Source organism: Dama dama, chromosome 25 (genome assembly GCF_033118175.1).
Source record: "Dama dama isolate Ldn47 chromosome 25, ASM3311817v1, whole genome shotgun sequence".
NCBI classification, from domain to species: Eukaryota; Metazoa; Chordata; class Mammalia; order Artiodactyla; family Cervidae; genus Dama; species Dama dama.
Genome location: NC_083705.1, coordinates 76,438,634 through 76,454,454, shown reverse-complemented (window position 1 = coordinate 76,454,454; position 15,821 = coordinate 76,438,634). Strand labels below are relative to the sequence as shown.

General features: G+C 65.8%; 2 protein-coding genes across 3 annotated transcripts in view; one reads left to right on the top strand and one right to left on the bottom strand.

Moving 5' to 3' along the window:
* The first annotated feature begins 2,604 nt into the window (after nucleotides 1-2,604).
* LOC133046527 (lysine-specific demethylase 6B-like) lies at nucleotides 2,605-5,429 on the top strand. The gene is made up of 2 exons (XM_061129373.1): nucleotides 2,605-3,266; nucleotides 4,928-5,429. Exons 1-2 carry the CDS (start codon nucleotides 2,919-2,921, stop codon nucleotides 5,177-5,179), a joined length of 600 nt encoding a protein of 199 aa, XP_060985356.1. The 5' UTR covers nucleotides 2,605-2,918; the 3' UTR covers nucleotides 5,180-5,429.
* Nucleotides 5,430-5,548: 119 nt separating this feature from the next.
* SLC12A7 (solute carrier family 12 member 7) overlaps nucleotides 5,549-15,821 on the bottom strand; it is a 35,732-nt gene continuing 25,459 nt past the window's right edge. The window contains exons 18-25 of one of the 2 annotated variants that reach the window (XM_061129371.1): nucleotides 12,868-13,063; nucleotides 12,532-12,701; nucleotides 12,259-12,390; nucleotides 11,675-11,782; nucleotides 11,179-11,357; nucleotides 10,636-10,650; nucleotides 7,493-7,626; nucleotides 5,549-6,845 (exon numbers count right to left, since the gene is read on the bottom strand). In XM_061129371.1, coding sequence (XP_060985354.1) covers nucleotides 6,754-6,845; nucleotides 7,493-7,626; nucleotides 10,636-10,650; nucleotides 11,179-11,357; nucleotides 11,675-11,782; nucleotides 12,259-12,390; nucleotides 12,532-12,701; nucleotides 12,868-13,063 — 1,026 coding nt within the window. In that variant the 3' untranslated portion in view covers nucleotides 5,549-6,753. The remainder of the gene's footprint in view (nucleotides 6,846-7,492; nucleotides 7,627-10,635; nucleotides 10,651-11,178; nucleotides 11,358-11,674; nucleotides 11,783-12,258; nucleotides 12,391-12,531; nucleotides 12,702-12,867; nucleotides 13,064-15,821) is intronic. The other variant, XM_061129372.1, reaches the window with a different exon arrangement.

Sequence of the window (15,821 nt, the reverse complement as noted above, 5' to 3'; positions counted from 1 at the left end):
GCGGCCCCGCCCTCCCCGCGGCCGGCCCCGCCCCCACCGGCGGCCCCGCCCGCCCCGCCCCACCGGCGGCCCGCGGCCACGGGCGTCCCCCGCCCCCGCCCCCCGCCCCCAAAGCTCTCTGTGTCGTCCCTAAACCCGCGTTCGCTTCCAGATGCCTGCACTTGCTTCTGTTGTGATTCCAGCGTGAGGCCCGAGGGTAGGAGGGACCCTGCCGGCCGGTCCTGGCCATTTTTCCCCCCGCATAGCAAGCGCTGGGGGGGCTTCGCTTGGGGGCGGGCGGGGGCGCGAGCCTTGTGGTCACCTGGGCCTGGGTGGGCGGGGGTCCTTGCGGCTCCTACAGCTCGTCCATCGTGAAGCCGGGCGGGCGGTCAGGGAGCCGCAGCTGCCCGAAGCCCCGGGGTGAGCGCGGCCCGCAGACGGGGGTGGCGGCTCCCCTTCAGTCGTCCGGGAGCCGGGAGCCGAGAGGAGGCAGGCTGTGGGGGTGCCCCCAGCACCCTAAGAGGACGCAGAGTACGCTGCGGGGCTGGGGAGGTATGGGCGCCCCCGAGACACGCACGTGGCCAAATGGGCAGAGGCGGCCTCCCGTCCTCGTGGACTCGAAAGTGCCCCCTCGAGCACCACGCACAGCTTCAGCTTTGGGAAAGCACCCTTCCCGCCAGAAGGCCGGGAGAGGGCTGCAGGGAGCAGGGCGCCCAGCACCCTGGAACCTCGGCCTGTGGGTCCTCCTGAGGCCCGATGTGGCCGCCGCTCCATCCAAGACAAGCCGCTTGTGAATTTGTGCCGCTGGTTTTGTATTTGCCTCCTTGGCACTGTTTTTAAGGGTAAAGCAACTTGGTGATCAACCTGTGATTGCGTTTTCCCCAGTCATAATAAAAATACGTGCATTTGGTAACATCACACCTTGTTTTCAAGTGAGTTTTCCATAGAGTTGGTTGGCTCACCTCCGCAACGGCATGTGGCCACAAGTGCGGCCAGGTGCCCGCTTGGCCGGGACAGGCGTGCTCTTGGGTGAGACGGCGTGTCCGTGTCTGTGACCTGCAGGCCGGCCCACCACTCCACGTGTATGGGTCGCTCTCACCCCGCTTCACTGCTTTCAAAAGGAGAAAGAAAACACCTAAGCCTGAAATTGGGCCCACGCCATGTGTCTGTGTTTGCTCAGTTGCTTCAGCTGTGTCCAACTCTGTGCAACCCTGTGGACTGTAGCTACCAGTGGGTTTCCACTGGCTCCTCCAGGGGATTTCCCTGATGAAACCTGCGTCTTGGGAAGACCCCCTAAACCTGAAATTGCGTTCACACTCCGGGGCCACATCTACCCCTGTCTGGGGGCTCTGTGGACCGGGGTTGGGTGGAGGCGCTGGCTCTCTGTGGGTAAGAATGTCTGGAGAAGAGGGCCTCCTCCTCCAGACCCCACGCTCACAGCTGCTTGAAAGCCCCCTCGGGGTCTCCCAGGAGCTGGTCGTCCGTGAGCTGTGGCCCACACCCTCGGGGAGGAGCTGGGGTTTCATTTCAGGATATCGGGAGGAGCAGGCTCGGTTGGCGGCCGAGTGGGCAGTGTGCGGCCTCCTCGTGACCGTGTCCCGTGTGATCGCTGTGAGCCCCGCTCCATGCGCCCTGCCCCTCGGCCTCGGGGGCCCACAAGACTGTCTTCCCCAGCCCCGGCCTTCCCCCGTGCGCAGACCCGCCCAGCCCTGCCGCTGCCTGCACCGCCCTCGGGCACAGGCTTGCCGACCCGCCAGCTGCATGGGGAGGCCTGCACTTGAGCCGGAGTCCAGACCCTGGCTTTAATGACAAAACGTAAGTGAGAGGCCACCCTCAGACGGAGCTGAAGCAGAGCGTGTCTGCGGCTTGTGGCTCCCCGAGGACGGACGCCCACCCCTGCCCTGACCCCAGCATGGGTTCAGGGTGGCTGGAAGGGACAGAAGCTATGGGACGGCCACCACGCACGGGGTTTTGGGTCACACTCACGTGATGACCAAACGTCCACACATGGACAACAGCTGTCTCCCGGATGTGGTGGCTTGCTCTGGAGCTGAGGGCTGGGCCCTCGGACCACCTGGGTCAGGGGAAGTGGACGCCCTCCTGGAAGAGGCTGTGATGGCCGGAGACAGAGGTGGGGAGTCGGGGGGCCATGTGCGGCCTGCTTCAGGGGCAGCGCCTGCCTGCTGCCCAGAGGCCCCGGTGCCAAGTCCACACTCTTGCTGGGCTCCAGGAAGGCCTCATGGTGACCAGTCAAGGGAGGAGAAATGCCTTTTGTAACAGAAACAAACAAAAAAACTAACTTACTTGTTTAGACCTGGCTACTGGACACCTCGGAGCAGGACCGATCTGTCTCACATTCTGAAAGTCCTTCTGGAGAGCGGCTGCCAGACAAACCTAGCACTGAGTGGGTGAGGGTCTCCGAGATCCTGTAGTGCGGCCTCTGTGCTGCCCAACCCAGGGCTGGCAGTCGGCTTGGCCACCAAGCCCTGGTCCCGGGCAAAGAGCTCTGGCGCCCCCGCCCCCTCCGATCTTCCCCCCCGCCCCCTTTCTGGATGGTGAGGCTCAGGCGCGGTCTGAGAGGCCGGCACTGCTCCATCAGTGGCTCCGGGCAGGCCTGCCGGGCCGGTGCCGCCCGTCTGGACCCTGCGGCCTGAGCTCGGGCCTGTGGTTGTCTTCGCGGCTGAAAGGCGAAGTCAGAGCGCAGCCTGCTTCCCTGGTGTGGCCGTGCTGACCACGGCCCAGCACCCAGCCTGGGGCCTCCCTCCTCCACACCCCCTGAGCACAGACGAGACAGGTCCTTTATGCCTGCACCATGGGCCCTGGTGTGGGACACGGAAGACGGGACCGCCCAGGGCCCCCCAAGCCAGGACCCCACACGACACTGTCCCACCCCACCCCAGACCCCACAGGACCCCACATGACCCCCGCACGACCCCCACATGACCCTGGCCCACCCCAGCCGACTCCCTCACCGCTCTCGCCCCTCAGGCCTCTCTGCACCTGAGACAACCCCGGGCCCCACCCCATATGCCCCCACCCCGTGCCAGCCTTCCCTGCTGCCTGGCCCCCAGCTTGTCCTGGACCGGGCTCCTCACAGGAGCCAGTGTGGGGAGCGAGCGGGCCAGTGTGTGGAGAGCAGAGGACACGGCTCCCGCAGCCCCCACATCCGGACAGCCGCCTGGTCTGGGCCTGGACGGCCGGGAAGAGCGGCCCCACCGCCGGCATCGGCCAAGCCCTCCCTCGGGCTCCAGAGCTCCTGCTCCCACCCAACACCCACGGCGCCTCGGGTAGGGCTGGCGGTGGGGCTGGGGGTTGCTGCCCCCGGGGGGAGCAGACACAAGGCCAGGGCCCCAGCCGCCTCTCCGCCCCCTGAAGAGCCCGACGCTTCCCCAGGCGGGCCAGGGCCCCACGGGACAGACGACGGGATGGCCGCGGTCCACACGCACCACGGGTGGGGGCGGGAACTCGGTGCCTTCCCAGAGACTCAGCAAGCAGCCTGGCAGGGACACGGAGGGGACGGACGGGCGGCCGAGGTTACAGCCAGTGCTGCATCCGCGGGGAGGAGCAGTGGGGGGAGGCTGTACTGATGAGAGCATGGAGCCCGGGGCGGGGGGACGAGCGGGGGTCTCGGGGGGGGACGAGCGGGGGTCTGGGGGGGGACGAGAGGGGGTCTGGGGGGGGGACGAGAGGGGGTCTGCGGGGGACGAGAGGGGGTCTGGGGGGGGGACGAGAGAGGGTCTGCGGGGGACGAGAGGGGGTCTGGGGGGGACGAGAGGGGGTCTGCGGGGCACGAGAGGGGGTCTGCGGGGGACGAGAGGGGGTCTGGGGGGCACGAGACAGGGTCTGGGGGGGGGACGAGCGGGGGTCTGGGGGGGGACGAGAGGGGGTCTGGGGGGGGACGAGAGGGGGTCTGGGGGGGACGAGACAGGGTCTGGGGGGGGGACGAGAGGGGGTCTGCGGGGCACGAGAGGGGGGTCTGCGGGGGACGAGAGGGGGTCTGCGGGGGACGAGAGGGGGTCTGGGGGGGACGAGAGGGGGTCTGCGGGGGACGAGAGGGGGTCTGCGGGGGACGAGTGGGGGTCTGGGGGGGACGAGAGGGGGTCTGGGGGGCACGAGACGGGGTCTGGGGGGGACAAGACGGGGTCTGCGGGGGGGGACGAGAGGGGGTCTGCGGGGCACGAGAGGGGGTCTGCGGGGGACGAGAGGGGGTCTGGGGGGGACGAGACAGGGTCTGGGGGGGACGAGACGGGGTCTGGGGGGGGACGAGAGGGGGTCTGCGGGGCACGAGAGGGGGTCTGCGGGGCACGAGAGGGGGGTCTGCGGGGGACGAGAGGGGGTCTGGGGGGGACGAGACGGGGTCTGGGGGGGGGACGAGAGGGGGTCTGCGGGGCACGAGAGGGGGGTCTGCGGGGGACGAGAGGGGGGTCTGGGGGGGACGATAGGGGGTCTGGGGGGGACGAGACGGGGTCTGGGGGGGGACGAGACGGGGTCTGGGGGGGGACGAGAGGGGGTCTGGGGGGGGACGAGAGGGGGTCTGCGGGGCACGAGAGGGGGGTCTGCGGGGGACGAGAGGGGGTCTGGGGGGGACGAGAGGGGGTCTGCGGGGGGGACGAGAGGGGGTCTGCGGGGGACAAGAGGGGGTCTGGTGGGGGAGTGTACTGATGAGAGCATGGAGCCCCGGGGTAGACGTGAGGGGGTCTGGAGAGCAGGAGTCAGACATTGCTGGCAAAACCGGGGAGGCACGGACCCCAGTGCAGAGGCGGGGAGTTGGCCTGGAGAACAAGGGGTCATGCCCTCCTCGGAGCATTTTTTGTGACCTGAACAGGCTGTACGCCTGCCCGGCCTCTCACTCCATTATCCTGTGGCTGCCCCGTCACCCACGCCTCTCTGGCTCCCCCAGCTCTGGGTCCCGAAGGGCAGCTGACTGTGACGCCCATATCTGTCACAGCGGGATGCTCTGGGCTCCCTGTGGGAAGCTCGGCCCTGCACCGTCTCAGGACTGACCGGCACCATCAAGAACGCGTGTGTCCTGCCCGCCCGGGCTCCCACGTGGGGACAGCTGAGCAGGGAGAACGCGCTCAGACATGCCTTCGTGGGGTCCGTGTCCACCGGCTATCATGTCCAGCAGTGGAACTGCTGGGTCACCCTGCTTAACCCTGAGAAGCAGCAACAGTGGCCCCAGCTGTCTCTCCGCGTTTAGGCACCACCTGCTGGTCTCCCTCCCTCGGGCAGGAGGACCATCGCAGCCCCAGCCCGCATGTCCGAACAAAAGGCCCCTCGCCACGGTTCTCTCCCGAGTCTCCCGGGGGGATTACGGCAGAGTCGCCCCAGCGGACAGCAGGACCTCACGGCCAGGCTGCCCACCCGGGTCTGGGGACACAGCTCGGCACCCCATCACCCGCTGTGGTTACTCTGGTCTGTTTTTATTTCAGCCCATTCACGAGGTCACTCTTCCAGCACCTGGTTTTGCCCTGCTGATCAGACCTGAGGTCAACTCCAAGGGAAGCAGGGGGCAGCTCTGAGTGTTTCATTTTTAGGCTGAAAGAGTCACTTGAGATCCTTCAACACATTCAGATTCTATACAATTTTATTCTTCTGCTAACAAAATGATACAAAGAACCTTCTTAAAAAAGGGAAACAAGAAATCAACTCTAAATGGCTTGCGGTTCCATGGTTGACGGTGGAAAGGCTGCGGGTGAAGACACGGGGCAGGGGGCCGCGTGCACCTGCTCCACGCCAGCCGGGGTGAGCCACATGACTCAGGAGTGGGACCCACGGGCCCTCCCCAGACGCAGGAAGGGGGCCAGAGGCCACTGGGGTGGGTTTCACCGCCTAACTCAGCCCCGAACCAGACCCCTGCCCACCCATGGCATTTGGCACTAGCTGTGGCCGCTGCCCGCTGCCCAACCACCCCTCGGGTGCATCCGGAAGCTTAGACCCCGCCTGACCTGAAATCCACGGACCAGGCCGATTCCTAGGGAGCCCACGGGAGCTGAGGCTGGGCTATTTGGGGCCCCTTCCATTGAAGCGATCTCCATACGGACAGCTTTTATCAGTGAACCCCCCGCCCCTCAGTGTTTAAATAAATAAATAAGCTGTAAGGAAAGTGAGGCACACAAGTTACTCCAACAACATACAGTGGGTGTGATGACACGTGCAAAGTGCAGACAGAGTCCAGGTCATTGGAAGATGTCGTGTCAGAGGCCTCAACACAGCTGGGACCGCCTGTCAGTGCCCCTAATGTGGCTGGGTGCCTCGGCCGCAGTCCGACCCCCTCCAGCACGAGGAGTGGGAACCGGGGTCTCGGGAGCAGGTGTGCGTCAGATGCTCACGCGTGCGGGGCTCCAGGTCCCAAAGGCGTCCCCGCCGTCGGCTGCCGTTACCTGGAGCCTAAACCCAGGCGGGGCCGCAGGTGGGGAGACCCAGCACCCAGGGCCACCCAGGGTCTGTTCGGCTCCTTGTGGGCGCCTTGGGCGGGGCTCAGATTAGCCCTAACTGCACAACAGCCTGAAGGCCCAGCCGGGGAGTCAGCTCTGAGAGTCCGTCCGGGGGCTTCCCGCCTCGCTGGGCTACACGACGCGGTCGTCTCTGCCAGCCTCCTGGGGGGAGGGGCCGAGGGGGTGGACTCGAGGAAAGCTTGTGTGCACGCTGGTGCTCAGCCTGGATGGGAGCACCCGGGGGCGTTCTAGAAACTTCCACAAAATGTCAGTGCTGGTCAGCGAGCTCTGTGGCTCCGTCGGCACGCCTGCCCAGCCGGCCCGTGGGGGCAGGGCGCTATGAGTAGATGGTGACCACCTCCCGGCCGCTGCCCCTGACCAACAGCACCCTGTTCAGCCCCTCGGTCAGGACCTCAAGGAACTCCATGTCTGCAGTGGGGCCGAGTTAAGGATGCAGCCAACCTCACAATGCATGCGAAGGGCACACCTGACTTCTCAAGAGCCGTGTCGTTGGGACTCAGCCGGAGGTGGAGGAAGCCACCGGGACCCCACGTCAGCCCGGCCACCACGGGGTGCAGGCCCCTGAGGTGGGCAGTCAGCCAAGAGCCCCCAAGGGATGCCCTGTCCTAAAGACTGTCTGAGCAAACTCTGGGAGACACGCTGCACTGCTTTCAGAGGCCTCGGGGCCAGGGAGGACCACTGCGGGACATCCATGTGGCCACAGCGTGTCCTGGGCCCTGTGGCGCCCACCCAAGTCAATCAGGGGTGATCCCTGGGGCCCCAGCAGTTCAGATGGGAGAAGGGCAAACACAGCCCACCTGTGGGAGCCCAAGCCCCTGCCGGCCATGCGGGGAGCAGACAGCTGGCAGAAGCCGCCGCACACAGCCTCCACGTCCACCAGTCCATGGCCCCATGTGTGAGCCGTGGCCTGGGTGCCCAGGCCGACCCTCAACCAATGGCAAAGGCCCCTCTGCTCCGACCCCTACCCCGGGCGCCTCTGCTGAGCAGGGGGTGCTGAGGCGTGACCCACCCCACGGGGACACCCGCCCCACGGGGACAGCACCGGCGAAGGATACAGTTCTCATCCCCCTGCCGGTTCTTGGGGGGCCCCGGCATGTTCAGCAGGACCAGCTGGGCATCCTGTGACTTGTCCAGGACGACGCCGTTGAGCCGCACGGCCGTGTGCATCCGCCTCACGTTGGACTGGCTCCTGGGGAGGGAGACGGCCACTCAGCTCCTCCAGCGCGTCCTGGGCTCTGGGCCCAGGCCCTCTTGGCTCCCGTCAGAAAGGGCGGGTGGGCACAGGTCTGACCCGCTGCACAGAGAGCCCCCGGGGGGCTGTGACGACACCCAGGGGAGCTGGTTTCTGTGCTTCGAGCATGGCCGTGGGACGGCACGGGGCAGCCCGCCAGCTCCCGGGCGTCTCCCGTGGAGGCCCCTGGCCGGGGCCGGGTCAGACTTAAAGGCTGCCGCTAGCTCCTGTTGATGTGGGCTGGGGTTCATGGGGCCAGGCAGAGGGTGAGTAAGGGGGGTGCTGGTCCTCCGCCGGCTCCCAAGGCCGGAGGACTTGGGACCAGGCCACAGACTCAGGCCCACCCCCAGCTCTGCCCACCAGCCGCCACAGCTGACAGCTGAAGGATGAGAGCCCCTGCCCGCGGTGACCAGACCCCGTGCCCGCGTCCTCCTGGCCCGCCCCATCTCCACTCCCCAGGAGTGGGCGGAGCAGCCACGGGCACCTAAGGGTCCTGGGCGGCCCCAAGGGAGGGTCCCCAGGGGAGTGGGCCTGGGGATGTCCCCCGCCCTCCTGCCCCACCCCCCCAGCCAGCCGCCTTCCAGGATGCACGGAGCGGACCCCAGCTGTGGCCTCCCGCCTCACGGCACCAGGAACTCCCCATATGCTGGGCGCTCGGGCACCTCTGCCAAGGCCAGGGCTGCACACAGGAGATGCGGCCCAAAGGTCACCTGTGGCCCGAACTGAGAGGGATGGGCAGACAGAGGCCACCCCACGAGGGGTCAGGGAAAGGCCCGCGGGAGGAATCGTGGACCACAGCCTTTGATCAACACAGCCCTTCAGCCAAATGAAGCCAATTACGGCCGCCAATTACCAGGAGGGAAGCAGGGAAATGGAGCCCTTGGTTTCCTCTCTCCAATTTTGTCTGATAAAATTACAGGCTGGGCTTCTGTCCACGGCAGTCAGGGGTCTTTTGTTATAAGAACCATGAATTAGTTGCCAGGATGGACCACAATTACCAGTGTGTTTGGGGGCAGTGACCCCAGGAATGTGAATGTGATATTAAAGGGTCTCTCTGGGTTAAAGGTCTGAAAACACACATATAATCTAAAAATCAGGAGTCTGGGTCCGGACAGACCCACGCCTCCAAGACGACAGGCCCCGTGGAGGGCAGAGGCCGGGCGGCTCTTGAGTGTCCAGGACGCGAACAGAGAGCAGCTGTGAGGCCACAGACGGGGCAGGGGGCTGGGCGCTGAGCCTGGCGGGGAGGGGCACTCAGGCCACGGCTATGGCTGGACACAGGGAGGACTCACGGCCAACGTGGGCGCGGAGCTGGGAGCCGGATCCCCACTCCGGATGGCGGTCTGGAGGACACCCATGATCCACACACCCGGGTCACGGGGCCCAGGGAGTCCCCCTCAGGGCGGGCACGTGTCATCAGGGGGCTGACCGCCTGCCTTCCGGGGATCCCTCCAGCCGACTCCAAGGAGGCACCCGGGGGAGGCCCTGTCCCCGAGCCCGCCTCCCACGCATCCTGCTGACCCGCCGGGCACACACGGGGCACGGGCCCAAGGCTCACAGCGCCTTTTGCAGGGACGCCTGCCCCTGTGTCCACAGACTTGCTTTTGTCCTTCGGTCAGGAAGCTTTACATGGAGGGCACTTTAAATTCATGAGAGAACAGCAGGCAACGGGGCTCAGCCTGTGTTCCCAATCGCCTGTGTGTCCTGGCCCCTGTGCGATCCGCTCGGGTTTAGGGGCTCCAAGTGCAGTCCCAAACCCCATGGCTCTGCAGGGCGAGCAGCCGGGGCTCCCGAGGGAGGGAACACAGCCTGGAAGTCACAGGGGGCCCAGGGCAGACAGAGGTACAGCCAGACAGCACCCCCTGGCCTGGAGCCCTGGCTCCAGAGGTTCACCCACATCCCTGCTCACGAGACTAAAGGCAGCCGCTTCCTGGGGGCAAGGGGTGCCCGGTGCCGGGCAGACGGGAGGACACACTGTCCGGGCCGAGCCAGATCACAGAGCCTGAACCCCTGGCCCTGAGGGACACGGGTGGACAATCACTGCAGTTTTGGGCACAGCCAGCCTCCGCTCCGCTGCAGAGCCGCTCAGGGCCGCCCCGGCTCGGTCCTCATGCGCTACCCAGAGAAGGAATTTCGGGTATGCGCCCTGAGCAGCTCTGGACAGAGGGAGCGAACTAAACAGGAAATTACTGAAAGCCAGGGTGGGGAAGTGCCACATGTACATGGACACGCACACACAGAACAGGCGCATGTATACGGACAGGCAAATACACACACACAGATATGCACACAGGCCAGGCACATGTACACGGACACACACACACACAGATCAGGCACGTGTACACCATGGACATACATACACATGGACACGCACACAAACACACACACAGACATGCACACAGGCCAGGCACATGTACACGGACACACACACACAGATCAGGCGCAAGTACACCAACAGGCAGATACACACACACAGATATGCACACAGGCCAGGCACATGTACATGGACATGCACGCACACATGGACACGCACACAGGCCAGGCTCATGTATACCACGGACATACATACACACGGACATGCACACACACGCAGACATGCATGCACAAAGACCAGGCATATACGTCATGGACACGCAAGTTCACACACACGCGGACATGCACACAGGCCAGGCACACGTACACAGGCATGCGCACACACAGGACCGAGCACACCCATGTATTTGAGCACACCCACACATGGGGTTGTGCCTGCATGCACTGACCCACACCTGGGGCCAGGTAAATGTGTGGACACAGCATGCACAAGGCCAGGCACACGCACATACTCACGGAACACCCACACATGGCCCTGCACACACATGGGGCTGTGTACACACTCGGACATGCACCCACAGTTCACGGGGGTTGTGCGTGCAGTGCATGCCAAGCAACCACGTCTACGAGGTCCGGGGTAAGGGGGTGACTTACAGGTTTCCCCATTCTCTACATGGGAGAGAAAACAGAGAACGTGTTACTTCAGGAGGACACGCAGCATGTGTCACACAGCTACTCACTTCCCAAGGCCGCCCTTTCTCAGCTGACAGTGTCCTTCTCGAGGAGACAGGCCCCCCAGACCCTGTGACCCGTAGGGCTCCATGGCTCAGCTCCACTACCCAAGACTCTGCAGACGCTGTCCTGGCCTCCCACCCAGAACCCACCATCTCCCAGGTCCAGCCACACCGCGCACTGAGACGGGGCCAGCCCCAGGGCTCTCAGCTCAATGCCACAGCTGTGAGCCAAGCAGGGTGGAAGGGCAGCTTGGAGGGTCCCCGCTGGGGCTTGGCCCTGACCTCTGGGTGCTGGGACCCCCGCCAGGAACACCAACGGCAGCCTCACCGGCCTCCTCACCCACATCCCCGCTAACCGCGCCCAGGGCTGGCTCCCCGTTCACGGGCCGTGTGGGCTGCGGCTCCTGACAGGCAGCGGGGGCCCCCTGCCCCCCAGCTGGGGTCGGGGCAGCATGACACTCACGGCTTCAGGCTGAAGAGGTCCTTGAACCCGGACACGGTGTTGTCCTTGTTCCGATGCTTCTCAGCAACCAGCTTCTCCTTCGTCCAGGTCATCTGCACCCTGTCGGGCGTGGACGGGACCTGGGCCCTGGTGGCCATGGCCGAGTGGGAAGCCGTGTTCCTATCATGGATGAGCTGAGCCTGGTGGGGGTGGGGAAGTGCAGCCTCACTCACTGGCCCACACAATTGCAGGCACATAGGATCGCGGGCACTCACGGCTCCCGAGAGTGCAAGGCTGGCCCGGGGCTGCGACGCCCTCTAGGACGGGAACCAACCCCCCGTGGGGAGAGAAGCCGGCCAGCCCCACGGACCCAAGACAGACACGGCAACACGGCCCCGAGCCCAGGCCCATGAGGGGCAGGGGGTAGGACCAGGCGTGGAGGGAAAATGCCCCCGTGACCTCGGAGCCCCTGGCCTGAGGGCTGTGTGTTGTCCGGGCGCCCGTGGACCGCACACACCTCCCGTTCCCGCTCCGTCTTGGACAGCTGCATCTGCTTCAGCATTTGTGACCGCTGCTCCATCATCAGCGTCCGCTCGTAGGTGAAGGCTGAGATGTCGTTCTCCACCTGCGGACCCGAAGCACGGGACTGAGCCCCACCCCCCAAGAGCGGGCCACGGCCCCAGCGAGCCTGTCCCAGGACGTGTGGCCGTGAGCATGTACAGTCACGACCAAATGCCCTCACCCTTCCTGGGGCCATGGTCACAGACACGCGAGAGGCCCTTGAGGAAGGACTGCCCCGGCTCTGGTCACAGGCCCGTCCGCCTGCACGGGACCGTTGGGAACCTCCCTCTGGCCATAGGCTCGGATCCTGAGCGGCTGGTCCTGTGGTCACGTTTTCCCGCCACGAACTCACAGCCCAGACACCCACAGGGTGACTTCAGGCAAAGCTACACTGAGGGACTCGCTGCAAACTGCCCAGCCCGCCTCGAAGCCAGGCGGAGCCCGAGACGCAGCCACCCAGGAGCTCGAGATGGACTCCGAGGACGACTAGACCTGGGCTGTGGGGACCAGAGGCCCCGCCCAGCGCCCGCCGGCCCTCACCATCTCCACCACCTCCACCTCGGCGCTGATCCGCAGGTGGTACAGAAAGGTCTGCAGGTCCTTCTTCATCTGGATGCTGTTGTCGTCCACCTGGGCCACCGTGAAGATGCGCATCTGACACCTCCTCCACACCTGGGGGGTGGGGCCGTCAGTCCTGCTGCCCCCGACCCTGCCCTCGGGCAACCCCACCCCCGAGCCCACGCTCGGGGGACCCCACTCCCTGCGAGCCTTCCCCCAGGAAGCCCCGCTTGCCTCCCTCCGTGCCCCCCCGACCTTGTGCTGCCGCAGCAGGAAGGGCAGCAGCATGAGCAGGCCCCCGTCGTGGACGATCCACCAGACGTCGATGTGCCCGCTGCTGAAGCGCTGCTGGTTGTGGGGGAACAGGTCCACGTTCTTGGCCACCAGCAGGGCCTGCTGGGCAGCTGTGGTGTCACGCACGGTGTCTGCAGGCAGGGGCGGTCACGGGTCACGGGGCCGCTGGGGAGCAGCTGGACAGGGGAGGGCCGGGGTCGCCCTCGAGCCCACCCCCCTGCGGCTGGGGCAGGCCAGCCGGGAACCGCCCCGGGGAACCGCGAGCCCCCTCCGAGTGGGGCGGGACCGGGGACCCACCCACGAAGTTCCTCCAGGAGGAGGGGCCGTCCGCCTGCCTCCAGGCCCCGGGCCAGCCCACGAGCACCGTATTGTGCTTCATGGCCCCCAGGCCGGCCGACTGGATGAGGTGCGACATGCCGTCCCGCAGGCTGGAGGACACCACCAGCTGGCAGAAGCCCTTGGTCTTCTCGGCGCTCATCAGGGCCCGGATGTTCTGCGGCGCGGGAGGGCGGGAGGGTGTCAGCAGGGGGCTGGGGGCGGACCACGCGCACCCCATCACCCCCACTCCGGGCACTGGCAGCTTCCACGCGGATGTCACAGCCTTACACACGGAGGCTAGAGGCTGAGCAGCCAGAGTCCAGGCCAGGCGGCGTGCTCGGGGCTGGCTGCGTGCACGTGAGTACACGTGAGGAGCGCGGGGGCACAGCTCATCACCGGGACCGTGCAGTCACGGCCCACCCACCCCCACACGCGGACACCCTGCCCTGGCTCCTGCTCCCTGGGGGCCAGGCCAGCACACATGGGGCCCAACGGCTCCTCCTGGAAGCCCACAGAGCTGGCTCTTCAGGAGGGACAGGCCGGCCTCCTGGACCGCACGCCAGCCCCTGATGGGCAGCTCAATGCCCAGTGAGGCCACACGCGCAGGGACCATAGGAGGCCTTCCATCCAGACGGCCCGGCCTGTGCCCAAGAGCCGCCTCCCAGCCTTGCTGACCGGCTCTTGGGGGCCTGGTGTGGGTCCCACCCAAGCAGGAGCATGGCCCTGCAAGGGAGGCCTGGACTCAGGGCCTCTGGCCTCGGAGCCAAGACAGCCAACCTCACTTGTCCTGAGCCCCTGCTGTGGGCGCTTGTGATGGACACCTGGGGAACTCACACTGACACGTCTCCCCTTGACAGAGCACCTCACTCGACTGCCCAGGTGTAGGCGACCACCTGCGAGGGCTGCTGGCTGAGGGAGGGGGGTCCCACCAGCTGGGGTGTGGCCCAGGGCCGCCGCAGGGCAGCTGCACCGCCGCCCAGGACCCCTGGACACGCGCTCCTGGAGACCACCCCAGGGGCCTGGCCTCCCTGCTCAAGGGGCTCAAAGGCCACACGTTCCAGCTCTGAGACCAACGGCTTCTCAGGTCACGGACGGGAGTGCGGACCTGCGCTGCGGCTTCGAGGAGCCCCCGTGGGGTTCCGAGCAGCAGCGCCTGGGGCCTCGGACACCAGCCCCACCCTGAGCCCGAGGGTCCATGGTGAGGCTCCCTGCTCCAGGAGACGCCTCACCCATGCTCCCCCTACACCCCGGCCAGCCCTGCGCTCACCGGATCATCTGATGTGGGCCCCTCCATCCCCCAAGTCCCCCAGGAACCAGCAGGGCCCCCCACCACGAGGTCGCCGTTTCCATGAATGGGCCGACACACAACGTCTCAAGGCAGGCCCACAAACCCTGCCCAGGCTTCCACCTGCAAAGCCGCGTGGGTGAGTCCAGCAGGCGTGACCAGTACAGCGAACCTGGGGCACCCGACCACGGCCTGCTTGCGGTCCTCACCCTCTGAGTCCCCCTTGAGTGCCTCCACCAGCCCCTCCCCTGGGGAACCCGCATGGCGCTGAGCTCCACCCCTGCCAGACGCCTGGGGTGACCTCAGCGGGGCCTCCACTTTCCGCCGGCAGCGCCAGGATCCAGCCAATGGCTCCGGATGGGATGGGCCCTCGAGGTAGAGACGGTGGAGCATCTGACTGGGGACAGTGCCGCTCCATAAAACCATCGGGGAGACCAGAACCGCACCTGAGACCCGCCTCTCCATAAACCATCACGGAGACCAGAACCACAGATGTGAGACCCGCCTCTCCATAAACCATCACGGAGACCAGATGTGAGACCCACCTCTCCGTAAACCATCACGGAGACCAGAACCGCATCTCTGCCCAGCCTCAGGCGCATCAGGTACCACCCCCATGCCAAGGATGGCAGATTTCACGGAACAGAACTCAGAGCTCATCCGTGAAAGGAACCCTGTGGGCCTTTGTTGAAACACCACAAGCACCTGGCCAACTGGGAGAGCAATAGTTAAAAGCAAAACGAGCTCTCGGAATGGTATTTCCAGAGCCGTTTGTTTAAACACAGCGGCAGGGGAAGGGCCGGAGGAACATGCGCTGGGTGACGCCACTCGGGTCTGGAAGGGGGGCCGTGAATCCAGTTGTGCTGGTGCCGTTTCAGGCAGCGGCGCTGAGCTCTGACCCGCCCCCCCCACCCACTCTGTCTGGGCCAGACGCCCACCTCCCCAGCCATCCCCAGAGACACTGGGGGGACAAAGGGGCCGCGGTCAGAGAGAGAGAAGATGCTCTCTGGTCCCAGCCCCACATGAGTGCAGCCGGAGGTCACCCCGGCACTCTGAGCACAGAGCCAGCCCCCACCTCAGCGTGGGGATTGGGTCTGGAGCATCTCACAGCAGATGCGGGGGGCTGTCCAGAAGACAGCGCCGACACACGGAGGCCGCTCTGCCAGCGAGGATGGCACATGGCATCCGCACCAGGATGGCGGCCACGAGCCTGGGGTCAAACCCACAGCCACGCTCTGGCGTCTGCGCCCACGGTCACAGACGACCCCGGAGTGTACACCCGGGATCACGGCCACCATGCTGGTGACTACACCCAAAGTCACAGACACAACCCCAGGGCCTACACCCAGGGTCACGGCCACAACACAATCACGGCCACCACACTGGTGACTACACCCAAAGTCACAGACACAACCCTGGGGTCTGCACCTAGGATCACGGCCACCACACTGGTGACTACACCCAAAGTCACAGACACAACCCATGTCTATACCCGGGATCACAGCCACAACGCTGGTGACTACACCCAAAGTCATAGACAAAACCCCGGTGTCTACACCCAGGGTCACAGCCACAACCCCAGTGTCTACACCCAAAGTCACAGACACAACCCCGGTGTCTACACCCAAAGTCACAGACACAACCCTGG